At 21.8% G+C, this 15,970-nt stretch overlaps 3 protein-coding genes across 4 annotated transcripts in view; 1 reads left to right on the forward strand and 2 right to left on the reverse strand.

The window, feature by feature from the left end:
• The window catches only part of Tomosyn (syntaxin-binding protein tomosyn), a 53,628-nt gene extending 49,566 nt beyond the window's left edge, over positions 1-4,062 (reverse strand). Inside the window, exon 1 of the mRNA XM_011502651.1 lies at positions 3,160-4,062. Within this exon, the coding sequence (XP_011500953.1) occupies positions 3,160-3,279 (120 nt within the window). The 5' untranslated portion in view covers positions 3,280-4,062. The remainder of the gene's footprint in view (positions 1-3,159) is intronic.
• A 4,758-nt stretch (positions 4,063-8,820) lies between these two features.
• Positions 8,821-10,259, reverse strand: LOC105364667 (putative deoxyribonuclease TATDN1). 2 transcript variants are annotated; one of them, XM_011502654.1, is made up of 2 exons: positions 9,831-10,259; positions 8,821-9,479 (listed from the first exon to the last, which is right to left on the reverse strand). In XM_011502654.1, exons 1-2 carry the CDS (start codon positions 10,204-10,206, stop codon positions 8,926-8,928), a joined length of 930 nt encoding a protein of 309 aa, XP_011500956.1. In that variant the 5' UTR covers positions 10,207-10,259; the 3' UTR covers positions 8,821-8,925. The 2 variants fall into 2 exon arrangements, with proteins under 2 accessions (XP_011500956.1, XP_011500955.1); XM_011502653.1 differs by having other exon boundaries at positions 8,827-9,482.
• Positions 10,260-12,492: 2,233 nt separating this feature from the next.
• Positions 12,493-14,463, forward strand: Naa40 (N-alpha-acetyltransferase 40). The gene is made up of 4 exons (XM_011502655.1): positions 12,493-12,607; positions 12,859-13,247; positions 13,597-13,755; positions 14,352-14,463. Exons 1-4 carry the CDS (start codon positions 12,602-12,604, stop codon positions 14,434-14,436), a joined length of 639 nt encoding a protein of 212 aa, XP_011500957.1. The 5' UTR covers positions 12,493-12,601; the 3' UTR covers positions 14,437-14,463.
• Positions 14,464-15,970: the final 1,507 nt, after the last annotated feature.

Consider the following 15,970-nt stretch of genomic DNA (forward strand, 5'->3'; position numbering starts at 1 on the left):
TTCCCTACATTATGTAATATAAAATATTCTTATTTTATATTTATTATATTTATTGTTTTTATAAAAATTTGCATTATTTTCAGTATTTATATTATATCTATCCTTATAAAAAGTTAAATATTAAATTACCGGAAAATATTGAGTATTGTTCAATGTTTTTAAACAATACTAAAAATATAATTGCTTGAATATTTATATTAACTTGAAAATCAAATATACAATATATTCCAAGGTGTCCTATAGTAATACAAAGTAGAAAATTTAAAAAGACTTTTTTGTAGAATTGCATTAATTTATTTTTGGTTCATTGAATAGAGTATTGAATAAGGAGAAATATTTTTTAATTACTTATCTATTCAGTACTATTAACAAAAGTAATCAAAGGTTACTCAAACAAAATTCTTTAATAATTACACTTTAATATCATTACTTATAACTTAATTCTTCTAGGAATAAAATTTCGACTAATATTTATATGTTTCAAGTAAAATTGTATTTAACTATTTTATTTTTTACTACAAACATAAATTATTAATCACTTTTAGTTATCTAAATTGTAAATTTATACTTATAAAACACAACTGTATCATTACCTTAATTATTTAATGAACAAAAATTACAAAAAAGAGAAAGTAAAAAAAACGAATGAAAAGAGATAAATTTTAATATTTATTATTATTGTACTTTATTACCATCCAAATTATTAATAACATTATCTTAAAGTTAAGGTTAGGTACACTTTACCTTTATTAATAATTACATTATATTACTTATTTACTTTTTTTAATTGGTTCATTGTGTATTTATATTTTCTGTGTATTATATATTGTATTTAAAATATTAAAAATATTTAAAAATTTTATATGATAATAGATTTTTTAAGTGCTTTTAAAATTTGACAAAATTTATTAAAATTTTAACATTTCGAAAAAATATAATTTTTTAACATATTCTATAATAATTAATTTATTTATATTACATATATTATTTCGTAAATATTATTTATTTATATTAAACAATAGTGTCATAATATTGAAATTACAATAAAATAATTGTAATAGTAATTTTATTGAAAATCGATTTTATGTATTATAATATAAACAAATCACAGTACTTGCATTTTATAAAAGATGTACTTGTATTTGAAAAAAAAACTTGATCATAATCCTTTTTGTAATTACATTTAAATAATTATTTTCATAAATATGATAAAATATAACTATTAAAGAAATCTATTATAAACTTTAATCTTTATATTTTATAATTAATTTTATTTTAAACTTTACGTTAAAAAAGTTCTGTATATTAAAAATTTGTCAACTCCATTTAAATTTAAAAATATTTTTTATATAATGTGGGAGGATAGTAAATAAATAGAAATATTTCTCTATTCATACACATGGTGCATAAGTTTAATATATTTTATTGCAAATAATAATATAAATAAATATTGCACAATTTCAATTGTACAATAATATTTTTACGACCGAACAAAATAAATAGAAATATCCGTAAAAACATTCAGTATATAAAGAAACAAGATATTTTTAAAACTTTTCTTTTTAAATTTAAAATACTTTTGAAATATTTGACACAGAGTAAAAATATTTTATTTGTTACAAACCTTACAACTATTAAAATCGAAATACCTTCTGTCCATTGATAATATTTATCCACTTAAGATAGGGATTTCTTAGGAATGTATATTTCAGACAAAGTATTGCTTCAAAAGTTAATATGAAAGTGCTTTAATTAATCTATCTATTGGTTTTGCCGTAAACGTATTTACCTATTTTCCCCCTACCCTTGTAGTGCATGTAGCCGCAGATTTACAGATTAATATCCAACCCATCATATTTATGTTACTTGGAAGTTACCAAATTGCGGACCTACGCATGCGCAAATAATCAATGACTAATAATAAATGAAAACACGTAATTTGTTGATTCAATTAGCAACTTTCGTAAGCATTAAGTATAAAATCACACTTTAGTATTAATATACCTGAAATATATTTGTCGGTTAATATTTAAAAAATGTATATATAGATTGATTGATGGTCAAGCATCCTTTTTGTTTAATATTAACTTTACTAATTTTTATCTATTAATATCGTGTTAAAAAATAAAGTCAATAATCATTTAATTGAAATGGTTACTTATAAATAATTTATTTATAATATAATTATTATATTAATTTGCTTAAAAAATTTTAAGTTTTAATGATCATAATATTTCAATAACAATTACATAACTTAAAAATACTAATTTTATGAATAATAAAATTCTTTTACCATGCAAATGACAAATGATTTCGTTGAGCTTAATATTTATACAGTATAAATATTAAACAAAACTAAAATATAATTTCACACTAAAAACTTAATAGAATAAAAATTTTTACTTTTAGTAAATCAAATTTATAGTAACAATGAAATTCTTTTAGTTCCATAATATAACGTTTCAATATAATTAATATGTTTGTTGATGCAGCTAGCAACTATACTATTAGAAATTATTGCTTTTAAATATACTTAAAAACGTATATGTATACTGTATATATGTGTATACTGAATTTATTTTAAGCAACAAGAATAGAAAAAATTTCTTTAGGGTTCAGACATTCCTTTTAATACCTAACACCTTAATTCCATAACAATATATTCATTATTTTATAAAATACTTTTCAATCTTATTATATATACAATATATGATTGTGCATATCTCTTTTCTTCAAGAATAATTTGCCTATTCATCAAGCATTTCATCACATAGTCATCATAAACACATAAAAAAATTTCCTAAAATTAAGCGAATAATTATAAAAATACCTAATGTCATTTATTAAAATAATATCATTAGTTTATGAAATATTTGAAAACAGAACATCCAAGCATACAAATATCGAAATATTTACATAATTGAATTAGAAATTACTTGACATTGGTAAAAGTAGCAAATAGAATAAGGTCAATAATTCAGGCATACAAAAACACTGTCATGAAAATTGGCTATAAAAACTTTACGAGTTTACGTTCAAAAAGAAATTGAGGAAATGAAAAGGAAAAATAGTGAGATTGCTCGATGTATGACAAGCACCTATTTTCCAAAGAACAACCTTCGAGCACCAATGTCAAGGTGCAGAGTCGACAAGACTGACCTTCTTGACTTGAAAGTGCTCGGAGCGAAGCGTTTCAACGATTTCCTGTTCGGGCTTAACTTGTTGAGCGACCGAGGATCGGAAGCCATCGAGTACCCCCTTAAACGTGAACTTCTTCATATTTTTTCTTGGCCAATCTCCTGGCCAGTGACGCGTAAGTATCCCTCCTTCCTTGTTCTGTCTACTTTCTAGGTAACTAGGAGAAAAACTGCTCTTCTCAACAAACGTTGGGTTGTCGTAACTCAGAAGGGGAATACGTCCCTTCCCCTGTTCGAACACACGTGGTATGACGTAACTCGGTCAATCCACTAGTTCTGGACTAGCCCATCGACGTGCAATTGACGATACTGAGTAACGCTCGACCACCAAATAAACTTAAAATGCATCGGCACGCTTCAACAAACGTTACGTTTTCACACAAATGCGTAACCTAGCTCTGTACATCTACATACGCCTCTACATACGCGATACAGAGGACGAGTTCACTATCGGCGTCGCGCCATGCGCATCTATTTCACAGCTGCTCCGTCACCGCACGCCTCTGTCCAGACTTGATCAACGGCATCCTCGACTGTCCCCTCCTGCTGATTCGTTCACGCAATTGACCAAAGTATATGCTACAAACGCATGCGCAAACTGTCCCAACACCGTGGAATAAAAAATCATTTTAGAATTTCCAGCATTGAATAAGATACGTTGCCTTTGTTGTTTTCTCACTGTCTGCATTACACGCCCACCTTCTGCATCGATGCCCAATGTTCTAATGTTCCTACATATAACCAGTATGCACCACTTTTTGTACAACATCTAGACCGGAACGCCTTTCAATCTCTATTTCATTTGCGGAAATAAGAACCTACACATCTAGAATAACACCTCTTTTCGACCTTCGTTCTCTTGCACTCCTTGCGACCCTCTCTCTCTCTCTCTCTCTCTCTCTCTCTCTCTCTCTCTCTCCCCTCCACCCTTTATATATATCCAATAAGTGATCCATGATCAGTCCTAACTATTTGCTCGTAATGTTTCAGCAATGCAGTGTTATTTATCGTGCTGGATCAATAATGGCACAGGCTCATTGCTTTAGCATATGATACTCGTGTTGCCCTCTTATAGTCCGCAAATAGCAAGTATAAATGAGATGAACCAAGCCGCAAGCTCCTGAACATATATACATTTTTATACCTAGATCTGCATATTCCTCCATTTAACCGACAAAAAACTCCAATTTTCCTTTCCAGTAGAATTCCGACAATAAAATCCTTCCTGCCTTAAAAATAAAACAAAAATTTTGTTGAACTTAAGTTTTTTATACCCTTGATTTAGATTCATTATATTCTCTTTTTTGTAACATTCAAACGTTTTAGATTTAAACAAAATAACAAGTACAAACAGCCTACTTAACATTTTTTCTTTTATTCTGATTTTTATTTTATTTCATTACTTATATATTACCAGATATGTATATATATATTTAATACCGTATTGTTCTCTCTGGTTTCAAATTAGTATTAATCTATTTAATGATTCGTCAATTACTAAATAGTAGTTGAAATGGTATTAATGAAATTATAGTGTATGATTTGCACCAGATTAACGAGAAAAGGAGATAATTAACGAAACTTCCAATCCCACCTTTAAATCGATCATCTTCTTAATGTAAGAGAGTAGATTGAAAACTAAATAAAACTACTGTCGAAGTATTATGAAATTTGTTATGCATTTATTAAAAATAAAAAAAAAATATTTGCAATATTCATATAATGAAAAACTTTTGCTCGAGATAAAAACAAGCCCAAAGGCTTATTCAAATTTATTATTCATTAAATGAAACTTAGATCGACATTTAATTAATATATAAATTTATTAAAATTACAAATATTTTGCGAGCACTGATCTGTTTTTTAAAAACTAAAATAAAAAGCTATATTTTAATTTTATTTTTGTTCATATAATAGTTATACAAAATTAATATATTTTATTTTGAATATTATGAATATTTAAATAAAAAAAATTGAGGAATAAAATAATTTACAACTAAAAAATATATGAATAGTTTTAAGGTATCCAATATTTTCATTATTTTATTCCTAAAGAATAATTACTTTTCTATTTCTATACATATGTAAAATCATTGAAATTCAAACATCAAATAATCTTTTATAATATATTTCATACAATAAATTCTTTAAGTATTAATTTGTTAAATAATAATAGATAAAAGCTTACATTGCATAGATTAAATACTAATTTCTTTAATATTGTCTACCTATTAATTTTCTTCTACTCACAATCTTAATAAAATATTAAAAATATTCTCGTATAAGATTTATAATACAAATATATTGCACTAATAAAGATTGTTTATTAACATTACTACTTTTTCTTATGCACTTATTCATTGAATTATCTGCTTTATAACTCAACGTGGAAATAAATTAAAATTTTTAATTAAAAATTTCTTTTGTTCTTATATAATCTATTCTTAACTAACTTACAAAACGTATTTTACATTATAAACTTCCTAATATAAATGTAATTTTATATGAAACATTTATTCTCATTAGAAGAAATTTAGATCGATTAGCAACAACATATTAAAATTATGTTAATTAATAATAATATAAAAATTACAATAGTTAAATTATTAGTTTATTGTTTAACATATTATCATTTTTTGTATTTAATAAAAATAAAAAATTAGAAATATTTAATAGTATTTTCTATATTTATTGCTATATTCATATTTATTCGTATAAAGCATTAGACTATTCAAATTTATTATAATTATACTAATTATTGAAATGTCATATTATTCGTTTTATTAAAAAATTATTAATTTATATAGATATATTTTTCAAAACTTATGTCAAAATATGTTAATAGAATCATTTGAATTTACAATTTTACACTATTAATTTTTATAATAATTTATCAGTACTCTAGTAGTTTGATAACAATATGAGTTCAATAAAATATGGAATCATAAAATCGGTATTTTTTTATATTGCACTGTCCAATAAAAAAACATTCTTAAATTATTTCTTTGCTAATAATAAAATTATATTAATTGTAAGAATTAATCAAAATTTCATTAAGGAATATGGATAACATTAATTAATTATTCTGAAGTAAATTAAATTACATTTATAAAATTATATACGTAATTTAATAAATTTTAAATATATATAAAGTTTAAATACTGATCTAGTTACAGTTTTAATTTGCTTTAATTGCTATACTTGTAATACAATAAGCTAATTCAAAACAAAATAAAAATGTAATCTTATTTTTTTGTATTAATTGCTGGCAACATTGGAGTAGTATTAACAAATAAGAATACACATTTCTCAAAACTTACAAATAGTAATTTTAAATATAGTTAATTATAAAATTCGGAGTTTCTAAAAATTAAAAACTTGATTTAATTAATGTCTTCGATAATATAAAAATAAGTTTATGATCTAGAACTGTTTACTAATCCTTTCAATGATTATACACGCCATACAATGTTCTATATATAAAAATAAATCATGTATTATATATTTTATTTAAAAAATAATCCATAATTAAGAATCTTAATAATCTATAAATTAATGTCCTGTATATTATTTTAAGGAAATAATTATGCTATATTAATATAATGTATTTATTTCCAAATAAAGAACAATAATTATAATGAAATTTTTTAATATAATAGAGAAAGTGTATTTTATATATCTTAAAACTACATGTGATACTGAAACAAATATAAATATTGTTTTAATAATTAAAAAATGAATGCAAATTATTAATACAGAGCGAAATTATTAATATATATATATAAGTATAAATCAAATCACAGGTATATATATCCACATTACACACAATATGTATTCAAATAATTCAAAATATTCTTGTGATAGATATGTAGTGGGTGAGTTTATATAATGATAACATTTTAATAATTAAGGTATTTTATTTAAATATATTGTATTAATTAATTATTCTAAATTCATTCTATTCTTAACTTTAACATATATTTAAAAGATATATTATATTTATTATATTAACTTTATCGGTAATCTATTTTTGAATATTTTCAATAGATATTTTGTAATTCAAGTATTATCACAACTTGAGTTACCATGTGCATGCAGATTCGAATGTAAATAAAATTAATAAATTAAAATATATTAACTTAATGAGCTAACTTTATTTTAAGTTGTTATACATTAATTATATCATTATGGTAATATATATTTAAATAATTGAAATTAATATTGAATGAAGGATTGAATTTATAATAATTATTTGGAAATACGAATATTCTATTACAGTTGTTGAAATAATCCCTTTCAAATAAAATATTCTAAATTTATGCTAAATTTGGCTAAACCAATAATTGCTCTAAATGGGCGATGCAATAACCTTATAGTCTGGTATAATATAAAATGGGCTGAATAGTACTGGTATAAAGTCATGGTTATATAATGTTATATACATAAATATCAACATTCTTTTTATTAATGTATAACTGTAATTATTAAAAAAAGTATCATGATATCCATAATTTTTCATTTATTTTATTATTTTTAATACATCATAAGCATTTTAATATATCAACACCATAGATATTAAAAGTAAAATAATTTTCAAACTAATCTTTTTAATATATAATGTTATAAATTTTGTATAAAAATATATATGAGAATATTTTGTTTTATTTATAATTAATAAGTTAAAAAAATTTAGCAAAAATATTTTATTAAGAATATAAAGATGAATTTTCAAATGTATTAATATTTTATATTAAACTACATTGCAATTCAAATTATATAAATATTAATTTCAAAAATAGTAAATACATAACTAAGATACAAATAGAAAATAATAAAAAATATTTAATTATCGTTTAATGATAAATGTTATGTATTAAGCATAAATTAAAATCATAATAACATATGGATTATTTAATTAATATACTATGAATAATTATATACTTAATAAATCTTGGACATTTGTTAATTAAAGTCCATATTTATTTAAGTATAAACAATGCAAGAAACTCTTGTTTTATAATTATTCAAAATTATATTGACTTTGTTTTTACTATAGAATAATTTTGCTTATACAAAACTTATATTACTTTTTCTTACATATCTTATCTTATTGATTAAAATACAAATATGATACATTTGTATTATTTATATTATTATGTCTATGGATGTGTATGATTGCATTGTTTAACATGTATAAATTACAAATCCTGAATTTAGAGCAAATCTTACTTTGAAATCATATAAACTCGATTTGTAAAATAGTTCTATACTTACATAAAAAATTTTATCTAGAACATTACAAATAATATATAATTATATAATTTATTTTTATAAAAATAAACAATACATCAACAAGAAAATTTACATGCTTATATCACACAGCTGCCTTATAATTTAATATACTATATACTTTATTTCAAATTCAATATACAATATCATATGATTTGTTTTATTTATTTACCTAAAATTTTATTGAGTTCTTAAAATAAAAAATGTATTTTAATAAAATAGTAATGGATAGATAATATATTTTCAAAATAAAAATTTTTCATAATTTGTTCAAATGAAACTAAATATAAAAACTAAATATCAATAATATAATGTTTATATATTTCTAAAATGAAGTAACTCAATCAGTATTCAAACATCAAAACTGTATTAATAATTGATGATTCATAAGATTCTGACAATATTAAAAAGAAATATAATTACATTTCACCATCGATTATCATTGATTTAGACCAAACAGTTTAAGAGCATTGAAAGCAGTAGCAAGCGCGACTTCTTCTGGTGTTTTATGCATAAATGCAGCAACCATTTCCACAATAGCTGGCAAAGCACATGGTTCATTACGTTGAAATGTGCAGTAACGCTGAAGAAAAGTCATAGAGCGTTCTGTTAATGCACCCTTCACATGAACAGGCAATTTACTAGCTCTAGTATTCGGATACATAAAAGGAGCATCAGTCTCTACAAGGATTCGGTCTAGAGATGCTTGACCACCTTCTAGCAATTGTCTTACACCACTATTAGATTTATCTTTGCAGAGGTATCCTGTTATTCCTAAATAAAAACCTTGATCAAGATAAATTTGCGCTTCTTCTGCTGTACCAATAAATGAATGAATAAGAACTGGTGGTAACCGATCCATATAATGATTTAACACTTCCACTACATCTCCTTGAGCACCTCGCTCATGAATTATAAGTGGCTTATTTAAGCGACAAGCAAGTTCTACTTGTTTATGGAATACAGATCTTTGAATATTGGGTTCTGAAAAATTTTCTAAACAATATATTTTTGTAATAATTGTATAAATGTTTATTATAAGTATGTCTATATTCATTTAATATATAATCACATAAATAATCTAAATATAAAATTCATAGATAATAAATTTAAGTATAAAGCTTACTCATAATTTAATCAATAAAATATAAGTAAAATTAAACAATTAGAACAAGAAATATTATAACATGTGAAAAAAATCTTAAATAATATATATTCAAAAATGACAAAAACAAAAATTTAAATGAATCATTTATATATTTTTAATAAAGAATATTAACAAATCTGAAGTTTTAAAGAATAATTAATTTTATTAAAGAATTCAGTTATAATCTCATTACTAACTATTATAGTCTAATCCACATTCTCCAACAGCAACACATTCTGGATTATTAGCAATACTTTTTAATTCTTCTAATGTATGTGGATCCTCCCAAGATTTGGCATCATAAGGATGAACTCCTGCAGTTGAATATAAATTACCAGGATAAATTCTTGTAAGACGTAGAGCCTCTTTACTAGAACGTATACTGGTTCCATTCACCATAATTTTCTGAACTCCAGAATCTTTAGCTCTTTGTATAACACTATCCAAATCTCGACTATATTTTTTATTAGTAAGATTTGCTCCAACATCTACTAAAACATAATTTTCAAAACATTGAGTCATTGCAGCTGACACTTTTTCATCCATCTTTGATCCACTTGCATCTTCAGACATTTTAATATACCTATACTGAACAAAAACTATATTAAACTTAATTTAAATTTAAAATTTTTTTAATTAAGAATTTTTATTTAATAAATCTGATTCAAAATGTTTTATAAATTTACTTCAAGTGTTAAAATATTTACATTATTACATTATTCTAATACACTATAATTAATAATTAAAAAAACAATATTTGTATGAAATTTTGAGTGTAGTATTTAAAAAAAATTGTATTTATTTAAATTTAATAAAAGTAAATTTAAACTATTAATACATTTTTATTAATTTAAAATATAATAAATATTAATTTATTTTGTTCATAAATCTATACTGTGGATAAATCATATGATGAAAAATTTAAACTTGATAGTTTCTTAAATTTTTAACAGCACTATTTAAAAAATTATTATTTGACTTTGCTATAACACATCAATAATAAATAGAAATAATAGTTTTGCTGAAATAATTCTTTAACTTACAAATGAAACAATAATAAAAACAAAAATTACTTACAAAGATAAAAATATATTCGTATATAGGATTTCGTAAAAAGACAAACAATTACATAAAAACAATAACAAACAAAATTCAAGAAAAAATAAACAAAAAATTAATTCCCCAGAAATACTGCGTATGTCCGTCGATTCTTCGTTTATTTTTATTTTGCTTAAAGCGTTTTTCTAGCAGATTATTGCCATTAAAAAAAGCTTTTCCAGATCACAATTTTTACTTCTTTTTAGTTTTTTAATTGAAAAAAAAGCAGTTACAAAAACATTTCACACAGTTTTGCAACATGTTTATAACAAATTTGAAGAACAATCTGTAAATGCTGTAACAAAATAAAAATAATAATTAAAGAATTATTTATTTATTTTATTCTATCGTTTTCAATTATATTTACTTTATTTTCCTGTAAACTACTATATGGAACCATTGTAAGTTATATCGTTTTCCATGTCACCAACCACAAGAAAAGGAAAATTACGAATTTTTAAATTATCGTAATGCATGATTAAAAAATTAAAAATGTTAAATTAAAAAAATTCCCTTTAATACACTGTTAAAAATGGTATATTTTAATTATAGATCTTAATTCAATATTTTACATTAAATATATAAGTTAATAATGTTAATCAATTTATTACTAATCTAACAGAACTAATAAAACATCGTAACCTGTAGTATCAATTGCATATAAAATAATAAAATAATTAATGTAATTAAAAAAATATAAATTATTGAAATATATTATTGAAAGCCATTTCAATTTCATATACCTATTTTACCAATTTTTGAATCCATATAATAATAAAAATTATTTTTTTCGTATATTCATGATTTCGTGACGTTGACAAACTCCTAAATAAATTAAAATGTTAAAATAAAAAATAATTTAAAAATTTTAAATTTCATAAGTAATTTTATAATGTTTTTAAGAACATATTTAACGTAACAAATATTTTGACTTTAATATATTTCTTCTAGTTAATTTTTATAATATAAATTAATTGCCACATAGAAATTTATGAATGTGTTTATAGGTGCATGGGAAGATTGCACAAGAATTACCATTCATGTCACCTTATGAACTTTCGCATTTTCTAACAGAAATTTAGATTCAGTCTCTATAATAATAAGTTACTCTTGATTTTCATTAAAAATAATGCAATTGATGCTTTGCAGATTTTTAAAGCTTATATTTTGAGCTAATTAACATATTTATGATTTAATCAACTCTATCATTATATTCTTACTATAGTTTATTGATTTAACTATCATGTATTATCATTATTATAATGTTTCATTCCAAAATATTTAAAACAACTTTTAACAAATAATCTAATTTTTTAATTCTTCATAAATCTTATATTACATACGAAATACATTAAAATAATTATTTATTTTTGTTAATTATTTATTTTAATAATTAATTATTTATTTCAATTAAAAATATCAACGGTAACTGAATATACAGAATCTATTAACATTTTTAATTATTTTGCAATTCACATTCTGCATTTCAAACCGTTAGTTTCCAATAATTTAATATTAAAAAATTATATACCTGGTGCGATTAAAAATAGAAAAATATGTGTTTTATATTAAAATATCTTAAATAATTATTAAAGATTCATTGGGAAAATCACATTATATGACGTTTTCCGTGTATTTAAATAATTACAGAAGTAATAATTAATATTCCTGAGCTATATATAGTCCTATAATTTCTTTTTTAAATTTTCCACATATATATTTGAATAATAATTATGAAACACGAACTTTCAACTGCGCTTTAATCGTTTTCTTACTAAACCCATTGCATGCATGCAAGTTACGTTTTTGTGTATACACACAAATTCCCGTTCGATTATTTACTTAACTATAAAGTTTAAGAATATTTATAATGAAGGTATAAATTAAGTATTTAAAATTATTTTGAAATAATTATATTTATAAAATAAAAATAAATAAACAATCTATTTAAAAAATTTGAGATGTATGATTTATTTTGACAATTGATGCAAACATTTAATTATAAGTTTTACTTAAAATCTTTTTGTTATTGTATTTTAAATAAACTTAATCTATATATTAAAAATATTAATTGTTATATGTAATAAAAATATATTAAATAATTAACAAATTTATTTTTGTTTTTAGAGGAAAACTCATAAGACAAGACGACAGATTCAAGCACAAAAAGTAACAATTGCTTCAAAATTAGTGCAAAAAGCAAATTCAGTTTTTAATCCTTTAGAAACTCTTGTTCATTTTCATGAGTATACTTCTAAAGATTGTGCAGTGATACAATTAGATTGTAAACGTGTTACAAATCTTTTACCTGAAACACTAACATGGATTTTTAATTTATTGGAACTAAACATGAAAGCAAGATATGAACAATCAAATTGGGGATGGAATAAAATAGCAAAAGAAGCAGAACTTACAGAAAATAATGCTTGGTACTTAATTGCATCTTCAGAAGGAAAAATGATTGGCTTTTCTCATTTCCGGTTTGATATAGATAACGCAGTGGAAGTATTATATTGGTAATATTTAAAATTAAAAATTTCAAAATTGAATCTATTATGTCTAGAAACGGAATAATAATTATGTATATGATATTTTCAAATTTATATTTTACAAAATATATGCAAAAGCATATAATTTTTAAAGATAATTATTAAATAAATAATCGATTATAATAGTTTGGTATTAGATATATACAGGTATTAGAAAAATAGAAAATAATATTTATACATATATGCAAGATATTATATGTATAGATTAGTTTAATGCATTTGTTAGAAAAATCTAAATATTATTTTCATGTGTAATTTATTATTAAAATGTTGTTATTTTAATATAAAATCTTTATTTTTTTTATGAAATCGGTAGTTATGAACTACAATTAGAAGCATTGGAAAGACGCAAAGGACTTGGTCGTTTTATGATGAACTGCCTTGAAGCTATAGCTGCTAATAATAAAATGCAAAAGGTTGTTTTGACAGTTCATAAACATAATCCAATGGCTTTATCATTTTTTTATAAGCTTAAGTAAGTAAAATTAATTTTAATTTCAAAATTTTTAAACTTTTAAAAATAGCTTGATTATTAAATGCAACATGAAATAAAACATTCTAATATAGAGTATATTTATAAATGAATAAATACTTATAGGCATTGTTGTTCTTAAGATTAATATGTACTTAATTGTAAATTTATTATATCTTTTTATCTGTCATTCTCTCTTTAGAATATAAATAAGTTATTGCAATTTTATTTAATATAATTTAACAAATTCACTAATAAATTTTAATAACGATTTTATTAAAACTTGTCATCTGTAATGTACTTATAGATATCTTAACTATTAATTAAATTAAACATATTGTCATATTTCTATAACTCTGACAAATCTATTCGTCGAATATACATATACAGAAAAAAAATAATTCTATTTGTAAAGTATGTTTTATTTATTGAAATAATAACCGAAATTATATTAAAAAATTACATAAATCATTATGATGAATATGTTTGGTTTATATTCACTTAAGTATTATGTTTGTACTACCAAAATTATTGTATTATGCTAATGATCTATAAATTTTTATTTAAAAACAGAAAATGTAACTTTAATACTATTACAGTTATAAAATGGACGTCACAAACCCACCCCCATCAGATGGAGTTGATTACATGATTTTAAGTAAACAAAATCTACAACATGTATAATTATTGATGATTCAATTATCTTATATCTTATGTTAAATAATTAAATAAATATAATTATAAAATATTTACAAAAATAATTTTATGCATTCATTACATTCTGCACTGAATAGTTTTTACTTTAAAATTCTAAATTTATATTTCTACAAGATTAAGTAGTTAATATTTTCATATGAACAACATACAAAACATTTTTAATGCAAAAAGTAATATTTTTATTTTTTAATAACTATTAATTTTTTAAGTGTTAACTTTCAGTTTAAAAAAATAAAATTTATATTTTATTTAATCATTTAAAATTAACATGTGTGCATTGTATGTATCGTAAAAAAAATATTGTATTATCTATTAAGATCCTCGTGTATATTATAAATATTTTATTTTTAAATTGTAATGATCAATATTATCAGTGAATTAAAACTGATATTCTAATTATTTGCATGTTAATAGTATATTTCGAAAATAAAATAAAATAGAATATTGAAGATATATGAAAATTTTTAATGCAGTTTCACATTTAAATATCTACTTACCAAAAATTATTTATAAATTTTTTTTATTTATTTTAAACTCTTAGTAAAAAAAATTATATATGTTACTTTAATTATATGACAAAATAAAGCATTTAAAAATTTTGTTATAAAATTTAAGTAAGAAGTCATTAAACATAAATAAAAAATAATCAATAATTACAAAATAAAACACCATTTTGTTGATAATTTAGGTTCTACGTTATTATAAAAATTATAAAATTAGCATGACAAAATATAACAATTCTACAGCACATAAGTAACAGATAGAAATAATTACCAGAATCTTGACACGTTTAATTATCTTAATAAAATTAGAAAACTTACAAAAATGAAATACTTTAGAACTGCATAAATTTAATCTACCAATTGTAGTATTTCAATAACTTACTACATTGATAATATTTATGAACTATAATAAAGTGTAATAATTGATCAATCATAGAGTTATGAAATAAATTTTAAATAAAAAATTAAAAATACTCAGTAATTTTCCGAATTTTCATAATTTTTTTTTTATCAATTACTTAATAAAGTTATAGTAAAATAATAGTAAGAATTTTCAAAATAAGATATCCCAAATGAATTAATATGAATACGAATTAAAAAATGATTGAAGTACTATTATAATTTATATTATTATGATAAGTGTATTGAGAAAATTAATTCTCAATCTTTAAAAATTAAGCTGCATAAAAAATAGTCCTCTTAATAAGTAACTATTCGTTTAAACTTGTACTATATAATTATTTTATGAAATTGTAACCAATTAATAACATTTCTAATTATTTTCCATAAAAAAACTTTTTAAAACAAATTTTTTTTCTAAATTTAAAAGTAATTACTTATCAGTTTATAATACAAATTTACAAAAAGTAAACTTCTGCACAGTAAGAAAATTTTAAAAAATTAAATAATCCTTATGTTAATGTTTTTATATAAAAAAAAAGTTTGGAAAAATGATTTTTTTCAACTAATTTATTACGAGCAAATAAAAATTATCTTAT

This window comes from Ceratosolen solmsi, unplaced genomic scaffold, assembly GCF_000503995.2.
Source record: "Ceratosolen solmsi marchali unplaced genomic scaffold, CerSol_1.0 scaffold15, whole genome shotgun sequence".
In the NCBI taxonomy this organism is placed as follows: Eukaryota; Metazoa; Arthropoda; class Insecta; order Hymenoptera; family Agaonidae; genus Ceratosolen; species Ceratosolen solmsi.